The 14004-nt window shown below is 44.7% G+C and overlaps 1 protein-coding gene across 1 annotated transcript; it reads left to right on the top strand.

The window, feature by feature from the left end:
• Window positions 1-9622: 9622 nt before the first annotated feature.
• LOC132393815 (calcium homeostasis modulator protein 6-like) lies at window positions 9623-13404 on the top strand. The gene is made up of 2 exons (XM_059969206.1): window positions 9623-10065; window positions 10926-13404. The coding sequence occupies exons 1-2, from the start codon at window positions 9640-9642 to the stop codon at window positions 11061-11063; spliced, it is 564 nt and encodes a 187-aa protein (XP_059825189.1). The 5' UTR covers window positions 9623-9639; the 3' UTR covers window positions 11064-13404.
• The last annotated feature ends 600 nt before the right edge of the window (window positions 13405-14004 follow it).

Here is a 14004-nt window from a genome sequence, read left to right as displayed (position 1 = left end):
AAAGTTTTACGCCCTTACTAATCAAGAGCCTATCAACTTCCGCTTTAAATTTACCCAGCGAGTTTGCCGCCACAGCTGTCTGACCATGAATTCCACTGTTTCATCACCCTCTGACAAAAGAAATACTTGCCCGTCATGATTTCTGCATGGAGTCTGCACCTGCTCCTGCTAACAATAATGGGCTTCCCTCGAGTTCCACTTTGTCCCCTGATTGAAAAGGCATTTGAGTTGGTAGGTTAATTGCCGACGGTATATCGTTTCCGCGTCCAGATGAATGGCGGAATACGTCCTTCAAATGTTAAAAAAATGAACGTGAGAACGTATCGATTGGTAACATGGACAGAGTCAGCTGCATGGTCCGTTTCTACACAGAGTTTCTCTAAATTTGGACCAGGACACAACTACCACAGTGCACAATGGAACACCAGCCGGAACGTGAGAGCACAGCAACCAGAAACCACAGCTGCAAGGTGGAAGCAGAATCAGAGAAGAAACTGAGCAGAGGCAGTGAAGGCAGGTAATGCCGGAAATCCGACGTAACAAAGTAGCCGAAGGAACTCCAGCGTCAGACAGCATCTTTGGATCGAATTGGACCGTTAAAGTCCAGGATCGATTTCTTTCTTCTGGACTGGAGAAGGGTCCTTGCAGTTACTGCATTCTCCACCGTTGCATCAAACAGAGGATACACAGCACTAGAGAACCCCAGACCCGACGGAAAATGTGATGCTACAGTCGAAGACCCTACGTGAAACCAGCCCGGAACAAATGGATCCGAGTTATTATCTACAATGGAGATCCATTCACAACTCACAGCTCCTTCTTGATCAGCTACATTTTTTTATTTTGTTGTGCTCTTGATAAGCCAGCACGGTAAGCACAATGAGATTTCAGATGGGAGGTAGAATGAAATACAGGAGCGCGTTCAAGACAGCAGTGTTATACTGCCCAACAGGTAGTGATCAACTGAGAATGTCCTGCGCGCACTGAGGGAGGAGGACACGGGTGATCTTCTGGGTTCTTTCCAAAAGCAGTCTGTAAAAAGCAGTTGGTGGAATGCCTCTTTGCCAGACGTACAAACACGAAGACCGTGTCATTGGCTGGCAGCGAGAAGGGTCCTCGTTATCAGAACTTCCCTGCATGGGCAGAGGTTCACTCCCATAACACACCGCCTCGGGCTCTTTGTTACAAGGTGAGAAATCACTCGCCTCTCTGTGTGCGCTATGCTTGCTGGAAATGGATGCAAGAGTCGTTGCCGAAGCTTCAGGCGAGCTCTGGACCCGTGTCTTGGATCTATGTAGAAAGCGGGAAGTGGCCGTGTGGTCCAGGCTGTTGATAAACATTAGCTTGGGACAGCGGGACATCTCCTCCAGTCATTTACTCATTGTAATTGATAAGCACCTTGTGACAATTTCCCGGGTTATATAAATGAAGCTCATGATAAATTTTCGATGTGGCGACACTCACGTGCGGATTTACTACATGGACTTTAAACAACAGTGTTTCAATTGAAACACGTGGAGTTTTAATGTAGTCCCCGTAACTTATGACGTCCTTATTAACTAAAAACCTATCAATCTCTGCTTTAAATATAGCCACTGAGCTGGTGTCCAAGCAATTAATTCCACAGATCCATCACACTCTGGCTAAAGATATCTCACCTGATCTCTGTTTAAAAGGGAGATCCTTGTTTTCTGAGTTTGTGCTCTCTGGTCATCGACTCTCCCAGAATATGAAACTGCCTCTCCACGTCCACTCTGTTTAGGCTTTCACTATTCGATAGGTTTCAATGAGATCCCCTCTCATTCTTCTAGACTAGAGCTGGAACTAACCATCTGGGATGTTAATGCACATGTCCAGAATCAAAAACGTAGTTTCCTAAATGGTTTGTTTTCTACCAGAGGAACTTGGATGATGCACCGTTTGTTGATAATACGAAAATTGGGAGGAATTAAGCAGTTTCCGAAACAGAAGGAAAAAGGATGATGCACCTATCTGCACATCATTGAGATTTGGAAACCATTGATCCATCATGGCCCGAATCCAGAACGAGAGGATAAAGTTGTCAAAATAAGGAACGGCTATCTAAAACAGAAGTGAACAGAATCTTTTTTTTTGTCACAGAGCGATGTCAGTCTGTAGAGTTCTCCGCAGCGAAGATGGTCGAAAACGGAGCGTAGAGACCAGGTCATTGGGGGTATTAAGGCAGAGCTAATAGATTTTTGATTTGCCAGGGCATGAAGGGATACGAGGAGAGGGTAGCAGATTGGTGCTGATAGGGCGGAAAACTTCTGCTGCCGTGTCTTATAGACTTCTCAAGATAACGGGATAGGCTGATACTTTCTTCCTCTGGAGGTTGGGTAATAACTGTATCGAGGATTACAATGTCATGATACGCCATAGGTATAGTGAATGGTCGCGTTGATTCCCCCAGAGTTGGGGAGTCAGTACCCTGGAGGGCACGGCTTTAAGGTGACAGGGGAATAGTTTTAAAGCCACCTGAGCAGAAACATTGTCCCACAGAGGCTGTTGGACCATTCATTACTGGTGGTGGAGACGGGTGCATTTACAATGTTTAAAATTTATTTAGACGGTAAATCAGCAGGAACGGTTCACTGGATGTAGGCCAAACTCAGGCAAATGGGACCAGCTCACATAAAGATCTTGGCCCGTACAGAATTGTTGGGCCTAAATGTCCGTTTTTATGCTTTATAAATATGTGGCTCTACGGCGTGTAGATTTATTAACCAACTTCTCCGCAGAGGTCTGTTATTGATTGCCGGACTCGAACCCGGATCCCCCTAATACTGAGAAATATTTAATCTTGTTCTGCAGTTCTCGGATACTTGGAAAACTTCACCAATCATCATTAAAGTCTCCAGTACCAGATCTGTGCCATAGCTCCTCTTAGCAACCCATGATGTCTAGGTATCTCTCTGGAGGCACTCATTCCAAGGACAGAAACAATGCAAGGAGTTTGTACGTTCTTCCCGTGAGTGCGTGGGTTCCGCCAGGTGCTTCGGTTTCCCCTCACACTCCATAAGTGCAAAGTCTGCTAGTTGCACTGGTCATTGTAAATTCTCCCGTGATTAGGCTATGATTGAGTCGGGGGGGCGGGGTGGCGGTAAGTGGCGGTGCGGTTGCTGGGCGGCGGGCTCGAAGGGCAGAAGGCTCTATTGCGCTCTCTCTCAATGAATTAATTCGCTGAAGTCAGTATTGCAGGGATAGTTGTGTACACTGGCAGTGTAACCTCTCCCTCTTATATTGCTACAACGCCCAGGGTAGGGCTATATACAGCCGCTCCCACTCACACTCCCAGTGGAGCTGGGAGGCTGCAGTCTACGAAATGGACCTCAACAACTCGGACAGGATACTCTTACAGTACATTCGCTTTCACTGCCTTGTTAGAAACTTGTGTGCTGTCGCTTGCTATTTCCTCTGCTCCACTTATCCACCCTATTATCGACGCTTCCCACGTTGCAACGTTGGCAAGCTACAGGATTGGACGTTAATTTTCCTGTCAGATTGTTTTTCCCTTAAAGGCGCTTGTCTGTCTGTAAGTCAAGTAACTGCAGAGGGTTTCAGTCAGCTTACAAAATCTGCATGATTTTATGCAGCCTTGCATGGATACGGGTCGATCATTTAATTTGTGAACATTTGCTGTTGTTATGGCACTTTCTTTCGTATTCGACGTGCTCTTGCTTTGTTCCACGTTTTCCTAATTTGCATCACTTTTCCATCCTCTTCGCCCTTCCTGAAGCTCAATTGCAGTGAGGTCTGCTTCGCCCATAGTTCTACTAAATGACGTCAGAAGATCAATTGCAACCTTATAGGGCTTAATTATCATTTAGAATTGTTTGAGTTTTGTTTCCTTTTCTTTGATTCAAATTACTTTTCTTTCAGCAATAAATCTACTGAAGGGTCTCAGCAGGCGAACAGCATCTGTGGGGGCGGGGGAAAAGGCGAGATTTCCAATCGAAAAAATTGTGTCTTCTTCTTTTAATTCAGTTTGCAAGATTCTTTTAATTATTGTTGTTCGGTTACTTTCAATTTAAAACAAAAACTCGAGGCAAAATTTTCCTTTTGGAAATAACCGGTGGAAATGGGGGCAGTAAAATCACTGGCATTGGCAAGCACGTTGGGTCCGTCCTTGGGACCCAGGATCTGTCCCGGGACTAGGGCATAAGCGCCATTACAAAAAACGCAAGGCAACCCCTCGAGTTTCTCAGAAGTTTGTGTATATTCGGAATGACATTTAAAACTTTGGTAAACTTCAATAAAAAGACAGCGGAGAGAACGCTAACTGGGTGCATCATGGCCTGGTGTAGAAACACCAAGGCCATTGAAAGGAAAAGCCTACAAAATGCGTTGGATACAGCTCAGTCCGTCATGATGAGGCTCTTCTCACCAATGAGCACATCTACATTGAACTCTGTCAAAAGAGGAGAGAATCTATCCATTCTCAAAGACCCCCATCACCTCTGCCGTGCTCCCTTCTCGCCGACGCCAATAGGTGGGAGGTACACGAGCCTTTGGTCCCACACCACGTGTTTCAGGAACAGCTATTACTCTTCTACCATCAGCTTCATGAACCAGCGTGGATAGTTTCACTCAGCCCACACTGAAATGATTCCACAACCTATGATTTCACCACTTTCAGGGAATCTACAAGTCATGTTCTCAATATTATGTCACTTACTTATTTATACTAATGATTATTATTCTTTTCTTTTTTTATTTGCACAATTTGTTGTCTTTTGCACATCGGCTGCTTGTCTATCTTTGTGTGCAGATTGTCATTGATTCTATAAAGCTTCTCTGTATATTCTCTGAAAGTGCAGGAAAATAAATCTCACGTTACTACGTGGTGACATATATAAACTTTGATCATTCGTTCTCCTCAATAATATATCGTTTCGGATACTGCTGGCGTGGAGGTGGATCGACATACCAGGGAGAAGCTGCAGAGATCAGGTTTCTGTCACTGTCTGGCTCTGTGGCTCAATGGAAAGTGGGCTTACAAAAGGAGTGTAGTGGTGGTAGGAGATTCCATAATTAGAGGAGCAGAAAGCAGATTCTGTGGACGTTAAAGAGATACCCGGGTGGTATGTTGCCTGGAAGATCCCAGGGTCAGGAATGTCTCAGATTAGGTGTAGGGCATTGAAAAGTGGGGTGTCAGTCTCGGGAAGTCGTGGTACATATTGCCACCAGCGATATAGATAGCGAAAGGGAGGAGGTCCTGAAGACAGAATATAGTGAGTTAGGCCGAAAGTTGAAAAGCAGAGCCTCCAGGGTAGTAATGTCCCGATTGCTGCCTGTGCCACGTGCCAGTAAGGATAAGAATGGGTGATTTCTCAGATAAATTCATGGCTGTTGAATTTGTGCAGGGGACAGCGTTTAAAAATTCTGTATCATTGGGACCTCTTCTGGGGAAGGTATAAACTGTAAAAAAAGAACAGGTTACATCTGAAGCCGAGCAGACCGATGTGCTTGGGGACAGGTTTGCCAGAGATTCTGGAGGGACTTTTAACTAATATTGGGAACTGCGGTGATAGGGCTGAGGATGTGGCGGTTGGTATAAAAGTGCATGCCGTGTAAGGTGAGGTTGTGAGGAAGGATAGGCAACTGATAAGGCAAAATTGTAGTAACAGGGTGTCCAAAATCAAAAGGAGTGGTAGATACACAATTGAAGGTGTTATATTTGAATGCACACAGTGTACACAATACGGTAGATGATTCTGTAGCGCCGTCAGAGATTGATAGATATAATGCTGTTGGCATCTTTGAGTCATGGCTGAAATAATATCATAGTTGGGAGCTCAGCACCAAAGATATACTTTGAATCGAAAGGGCAGGCATATAGGCAGGGCAGTACGATGGTAAAATTTAAATTAATCCTTCGATAGAGTTGACATACGATCAGAAGATGTAGATTCTTTGTGGGTTGAGTGAAGAAACTGCAATGATAAGAATACCCTGCTGGGAGTGAGATACAGGCTTACGGCAATAGCCAGGATGTGGACTACAAATTACAATGAGAGATAAAAAGGGCAATGTTGTGATAATCATCTGGGATTTAAAAATGCAGGTAGATTGGGGAAATCCATTTGGTACTGGATCCAGAGAATTTCCCGAACGCCTACGAGATGACCTTTTTAGAGCAGCTTGTGGTTGACAATACAAGTGAACGGCATTTCTGGATTGGGTGTTATGTACTGACCCAGATTTGATTAGTAAGCTTAAGGTAAAGGAAGCAGTGATCATAATATGATATCATTCACTCTGCAATTAGCGAAAATCGGATGTATTAGTATTACAGTGGAGCAAAAGGAATTACAGAGACATGAGAGAGAAGCAAGCTAAAGTTGGGTGGAAGGAGACACCAGCAGGGACTATGGAAGAACAGCAATACCTGGACTTTCTGAGGCGAAACTGGCAATTCCATAAAGATGAAGAAGTATTCCAAAGCGAGGATGAGGCAACCGTACCTGCCAAGGTAAGGGAAATACAACATAAAAGCAAAAGAGAGCATGCGTAATAGAGCAAATATTAGCTGGAAGGTAGAAGATTGGGAAGTTTTTAAAAAGCCAACTATGCAACTAAAAAAGCCATAAAGATAGCAAAAACTAAATATGAAGTTAAGCTACCTAATAATATAAAATAGGATACATAAAGTATTTTTCAGATACAGTGTATAAGGTGCAAAAGAGAGATGAGGATGGATATCGTACCTCTGGAATATAACGCTTTATGGGTAGTAATGGGGGACAGAGAAATGGCGGAGGAACTTGATAAATGTTTTGCGTCAGTTCTCACTGTGTATGACACTACCAGAATGACAGTACAACGGACCTCTCTATCTTTGCTGGTAATTGACCCAGTTACGGGGTACGTAACAGGAGAAAGATTTCGATGTATTTGGAAACACATGATAAAATGGGCCGAAGTCCCAATGGTTTTCCAAAGGGGAAATTTTGCCTGACATACCTGGTGGAATTTTCTGATGAAATAACAGAGAGTCAGTGGAAGCTGTTTATTTGGGTTTTCAGAAGGTGGTTGACAAATACAACACATGAGGCCCCGTAACAAACTAAAAGCCCATGGTGTTACGGTAAATGTGTCAGGAACGCGGCCGGACGCAGACGCAAACGCAGACACTGAAGTACTAGGGGGAGGACAGGATGGGGATGCCATGGCATTTAAGGGTAGAGCTGGGGTTCAGGTAGATAGAGTGTCAGGCAGGCAAAGCGGAGCGGGCTCCCGGAGTTCGAGTTCAGGCACACAGGTCCCCGGGGTTCAGGCAGATCTAGGTGGCTAGATAGGCTAGCGGAGAGCCCTCCCTGGGCGGGCCGCATATGTCCCGGGTAGGGTAGCCTTCCCAGGCAGAAACACCGGAGGCCTGGGCACGACGCAACCCCCTAGGCGGGTGCGGGGCACAATCCCAGGGTTCGGGCGGAAGAGGAGGACGGGGCAGAACCCGGGCAGCGGCAGTCCGGCCGGGCCTACCCGACGGAAGCAAGTGGTAGGAACAGGCATAGGTCCAGGGTGACCAACACAACAGTCATGATAACAGGAAAATCGGGAAAGGCCGGCAGACAGCGCGACCGCGCGAACAACACAAACGAGCGGAGAAGCGGGACCAGCACATGGGAAGAAAGATGGGGGGAGAGGACCAACCTGGCATTACTGGTACAGGGCAGAGAAGCATGATGAGGAGTAGATCTGAGCCCGGGCAGAATAACAGAATGCACAGAAGAGTTCGGAGCCGGCGGAGAACAGGAAACAGAACAAAACGACCACCCGCCTAGTCCCAGTCCCAAGGTCCCTTATAAACACCTGCAGCTCAGGTGAGTCACAGGTGTGCCTCCTTGAGCCAGGAGATTCCTAACTAGATCACGGGTGACTGGAGGGACAACCGCAGGACCCGTAGTCCGGAGCCCTCGGACCGGATCGAGACCGGGAACGCGGATTCCGGACCGGACCAGACCCTGACATATGTGCCAGCATGGATAGAAGATTAGCTGACTGGCAGGAATCAGAGTGATATTAAAGTAGGCCTTTACTGGTTAGCAGCTGGTGATCAGTGTAATGCCACAGGGCGGTCATTATGAGAACACTTCTTTCACTTTGCATGCCATTATCTTGGATAAAGGTATTGATTGCTTTGTGGCCACGTTTAAGGACGATAAGATGATAGGTGGAAGGGCAGAGAGCATTTAGGAGGCAGGGTGTCTGCAGAAAGATTAAGACAGATTGATGGAGTCAGCAAAGAAATAGAAGATAGAATATAATGTCAGACCGTGTAAGGCAATGCAGTTTGGCAGAAGGAACAAAGTAGTGGACTGTTTTCTAAATTGGGAGAACATTTTTAAAAATCAGAGATGCAGAGGGCCTTGATAGTCCTCATGCAGAATCTCTTAAAGGTTCATTTGAATGTTGATTCGGTGGTAAGGAAGCAAATGCAAGTTTGCTGTAATTTCGAAAGGACGAGAATACAAGACCAAGAATTAATGCTGAGGCTCTGTCAGGCAGTGGTCAGAACACACTTGAAGTATTGTGATGAGTTTTGGGCCCTTACTCTAAGAAAGGATGTGCTGGTATAAGAGAGGCTCCAGCGAATTCAAAGATTCAGAGACAATGTATTATTAGAGTGTGTATGCAGTATACAATTGTGAGATTCGTCTTCACAGCGGACAGACTCGAAAGAAAAATCATCAACTTCTCCTCCCCATAGGCGCCAAATAAATAAATCGTGCAATCGACAGCAAAAAGCGAGTGAAACACACAGGAGATGACACACATAATCGAAACACATATTTCAGTTCAGCTCATGTTCATTATTTGCAGGCCACCCCGAATCAAAATGGTCCAAACTAGCAACAAGAAAGAGCGACCCGATAACTAGAACACATCATAAACTGAAATTAGATTCAGCAATCTACAAACCCAACTCTGATCGCCGGAATGAAAACGATTAACGTATCAGGAGAGTCTGATGGCTCTGGGTCTGTACTCGCTCGAGTTTTGAAAAATGAGGGGAATCTCATTGAAACCTATCGAATATTGAAATTCCGAGATAGAGTGGATGTGGAAAGGATGATTCATCTCATGGGGAGTCTAGGACCAGAGAGCTATCCTCAATAGAGGAGCATCCCTGTGGAGGATGGGGATTATGGCGTTCTTTGTCATGGGATGCTATGGAGGCCGAGAATTGGGTATATTTAAAGCAGAGTTTGGCAGGTTCTTGTTTCGTAAAGTGGTTTCCTGGCACCTAGTGTTAACCAGGACTTGGCCCGAAAAAAAAGTTTCAACTCCCAGCTGCATTTCAGCTCACAGCTAATGAGGAGTGACTCCTGGGTGCAGCTGGAACTTCTCTGAGAGAGTGACGAGCTCAACAGGGTGGAAACATTCTGCTCGAACCAGCTGTCGGTGCTTCCTGGGTGGAGACTAGCCGATCATATAATAGCTAGCAAACACAGGTTTGCTGTTAGGCTTTGCGTACCGAGAGTTTTGGAAATTTCGCTCATTAACCCTGCCATGCCATCGCCTAATCGCTTGTCGAAGCTGGTAAAAAAAATTTTCGATGAGAAATCCCTGTATCCGGTGGGACTAGGTACAATTATAACCGGATTCCTGTACGGAATGGAATACCTGATGGAGAAAGAGAGTCCGTGTCCCTGTGATCCGCAACTGAATGTTCGCTACGCGCATATTTCTTTCCTTATTCCAGCATCCGCGATGTTCCTGCTCAGTCTCCTGGTGTCATCCGATGCGGGGAAAATCATTACGTGCCGGGTCAGCTTCCCTTCCGCAGTTACTTGTAGATGGAAATGTTGCGAGAAATGCTGCAGCCCAGACTGCAGCAATTTCCATAAGGTTCACTTTTACCTGTTCACAATTCTGAAGGTATTTGTCCCATCGATCCTGTGGGCTGCGATTCTCTTTCAGGACGGGGATTACTACGCCTGCGCGTATTTGAACGAGACATTCAAAGGTGAAGATTGCAGAGAGTCCTGCGCTTCCAAGATACTCCCGTATGAGTGGCGCGAGCTTTGTGTTCACTCACAGGTGAGTGTCTTCGGGTATTGCGGCCGCAAATGTGTAATCACAACAGAACTTATAGAGCTTTAGGCGGTGATTTAAACCCGGTGCCTTTCGCTCCCCAGAGAATCTCCAACCACTTGCGGGCGAGAAAACTGAAAACCTCCAGCTTAAAGCCCCTGTGACGACTCGAATACTTGTTCCATAGCCCCTTTTACTTTCTCCAGGCGAGGAGACCTTCTTCGCGGGAGATTGCCCGTTGCAGGCTTGACACCCTTATAGGTCGACCATTTCTTTTGTATGCACACATGCCGCTCGGCTCGGTGAATTCCTCCGGATGTTGGCGTTTCAGCCACTTCCAACTATCTTCGGTCTCTTCTGCCTCTATCCTATACCAGTTGAATTTACTGGCCACCCAGTACTGTTCGATCCAGGGAACAGTGCACGAACACTGACGTCCATCTGTACATCCATGAATTTTGAAATTATCATGACGCTGAATATCATGACCGGTGGGAAATTTCTTTACCCAGAGAGTGGTAAATCTCTGTAATCCTATAACCAAGAGCGTTGTCGATGCTTCGTTACTGAGATAGATATATTTAGGTGAATTACAGGCCTCAAGAGATAAGGACGTTTTTAAAAGCTACAAGTTCGGAAAATACTTAATAAAACAGAAAATACTTGAAATAAAAAAAATGCGAATCAGACAGCGCCCCTGGGGAGCGAAGCTGCGAACGTTCCTGGGCCAAAACAAATTTCACGAAAACAAGAAAGGTCTAGTGCAGGAAAATGGCAGAGAGATAAAGATGGACTATGCTGTTATTTAAGAAATGAGAAGGATCGAGGGGCTTATTTCTATATTTGTTATATTTGTGTTCTGACAGATGATCGGAGGCGTTTTACTGGTGTTAACCTTGTTGGTGCTAGTAGTTCTCCACTTTCTTCCTGGATGTTTATTTTCTGAGGAGACACAAAAAGAGAATGCAGGAAGCAGTGAATTGGAAGAATTGAACAGTCAATGACAGCAACCGCAATGTACTGACACAGAATAGGAGCTGAATCAACCCCAGCCAGAGTGAAATACTTTGCAAATTTATTTAAGTGGGCTTTAAATATGTTACGAGACTTCGATGGCCTTTTTGCCCCAACCTTCGCCCAAACTTCAAACTTATCCGCCCTCAGCCAGTGTTCCTGCTGGCGTAGAGTTCTACATTCATTCATCACAGATGACAGTGCATGTTAGACCATAAGGCATAAAAAAAGACCTTCCATCATCGTTGATTTATTATCCCTCTCAACCCCATTAGCCCATTTTCTCACCGTAACCTTTAAGTCCGTCAATAATAAAGTGCCTATCGAACTCAGCTTTAACTATACTCAATGACTTGGCCTCCACAGTCATCCGTGGCGATGAATTCACATATTCACCAAACTCTGGCGGAGAATTCCTCCTCATCTCTGTTCTACATGGACGTTCCTCTGTTCTGAGGATGTACCCTCTGGTCCTTGACTCTACCACATGGAAACGTCCTCTCCACATCCACTCTTTCTCGTCCTTTCGCTGTTCCACAGCTTTCAATAAGCTCCTCCTCATTCTTCGGAACAGCTGCAAGTACAGGTTCAGAGCCATCAAAAGCTCCTCAGACGTTTACCCTACCATTCCCAGAATTATTTTCGTCAACCTTCTCTGAGCCCTTCCAAATCCAGCACAAGGAACCAAAGCTGATCATAATACTCCAAGTGCGGTCTGACCAACGCTTTATAAAGCCTCAACGTCAAATCCTTCCTCTTATATTCTAATCCTCTCAAAATGAGTGCCACCTTTAGATCTCCCTTTCTTACGACAGGTTAGCCTTTAGGGACTCGCGAACGAGGACTCCCAAGCCCTTTGCACCTCTGATATTTGAATTTCCTCCCCGTTTAGAAAATTGGCTATGCCTTTATTTCTTCTACCAAATTGTATGACCATACACTTTTCTAAACTATATTCCATCTGTCACTTCTTCACTCATTACCCCAATCTGTCGAAGTCCTTCTGACGACTAATCATTGTACAGTTTACAAACCTGGCCACAAAGTTGTCAATACCATCATCCAAATCGAAACTGACTCCAATACTGACACTGTGAACCACCACTAGTCACCGGCAGCAAATCAGAAAAGGACCCCTTTATTCCCACTCTTTGCCTCCTGCCAGTTAGCCAATCTATCGATGTCATGGGCTATTTTCTTGTTAACGGCTTCACGTCCGGCACCTTGTTACAGGCCTTCTGAAAATCCATGTGAGCAACATCCAATGATTCTTCGTTCTCTATTCTGTCTGTTATTTCCTCCATTGCAGTAGCTTATCCATTTCAAGGTTGGAAATGTTTTGCGTTCCGAGATTCTGTTTTGCACACTGTTGTCGTAACTCACGGTTATGTCGCCTTTCTTTCTGTTTGGGCCAATCTGGCCATTCTCCCCTGACCTTGTCATTAGCAAAGTGTTTTCGCCCACAGATCAGGATGTTGCAGGATAGAATGGCTCTTCATATGAAGCCCGTTTCATGGCGCTGGCTGATATTCACAGGTCTGGGACCCAATTTTCTGCCATCTCCTATTATCCCTTCCTGCTCTGACCAATCAAAAATCTATTAAATAGCCATAATGCCTTGACCTCCACAGCAACCTGTGGCAAAGAATTTCACCGATTTACCACGCTCTGGCTAAAAACATTCCCACCACTGGCAACGGCCTTTCCACTTCCACTCTATCAAGGCCTTCTGCCATTCGATAGATTTCAGAAATATCACCCCTCCTTCTTCTGAATTCAAGTGAATATCCTAAATAGTCCATGATGCTATACACGTTTGATTGCAATTTGACTGGTGTCACCCCGTTCAACTCTCTCATAAAGCTTACCTTCCTTCGGGCGTTTTTAATAACATCATTATCATAATAAAATAACGTAATTTTCTGTTTTTAGTTGAAGTGGAGAATATAACGTATCTCGGCATTGTCTGTTATTGTAAATATCCTTAACCAGTCACACAGTTTGTGTCTAGTCACGTCCTTATCCTTATTCGTTTTCACACATCTGCATCATAATTCTTTTATTGCTTTACGTAATCATGTAAATTGGCAACTTGTTTAGTCACTCACATAAACTGAGGAACAGTAACGAAGTTTCTTGCATTTCCATCATACAAATCAATTGACTACAACAGTTCATTGAGGCAGTGCATTTAAAATAACAGAGCGCATAATAAAGCCGTATAGTGCAGAGAAAGGGCATATTCGGTCAACAATGAGATGCAAAGTCATAATGACGTAGACTGTCAATTGCCCTTGTTCATATTTCTTTGCATTGTATCATTTGCTTGTGTGTAACTTAGTATGAATAAATATTTTAAATTAGTCTCTTCTGTGTCTTCACTTGCATTATTCAACTTGATAGGTTCAAGAGTGATCATTGAGAAAAGGATTTTATGTCCATCTACAGAATGACATTCATTGTGGTATCCCCGTAAGGAATAAAAGGAAGTTAAATAGAGCAAAAGAGTACTTCAGCAAGAAGTTACTTTTCAACAACACTGATAAAATGCTGGTGGGACTCAACAGGTAGGCCAGCATCTATTTAGGGAAATGCATCCCTGTGTCACAATGTCTCAATACTCAGTAATGCTCCACACGCCATGCCATTCAATACTTTGATCCTGGCCTGGTTTTATCTTCCCACGGTGCTTCAATTCACACATACCTGAGTTAAATTCCATCAGCCATTCACTTGCACACACTCTCAGCTGACCAAATTCCTAATATAACATGAAATAAAAATTTCCACTGTCCAAAACACCACTAATTTTGGTAACATCCACAAGCGTATGAATCATCCTGTCTGAATTTTGTTCTACATTGTTATTAAAAATTACGAACGGAAAATGCATTTCAAAACAAACCCTGTGGTATGCCGCCGCTTCCTGCA

The sequence above is a fragment of the Hypanus sabinus genome, chromosome 5 (genome assembly GCF_030144855.1).
Source record: "Hypanus sabinus isolate sHypSab1 chromosome 5, sHypSab1.hap1, whole genome shotgun sequence".
Lineage (NCBI taxonomy): Eukaryota > Metazoa > Chordata > Chondrichthyes > Myliobatiformes > Dasyatidae > Hypanus > Hypanus sabinus.
The sequence above is the reverse complement of the archived record's forward strand: the minus strand, read 5'-3'. Positions and strand labels throughout refer to the sequence as shown.

Excerpts from the sequence above, each read along its gene's own strand:
- LOC132393815 (XM_059969206.1), top strand. The coding sequence starts at position 9,640 with ATGGAATACCTGATGGAGAAAGAGAGTCCGTGTCCCTGTGATCCGCAA. Across the intron at positions 10,066-10,925 it reads AGCTTTGTGTTCACTCACAG|ATGATCGGAGGCGTTTTACT; the intron begins GTGAGTGTCTTC and ends GTGTTCTGACAG.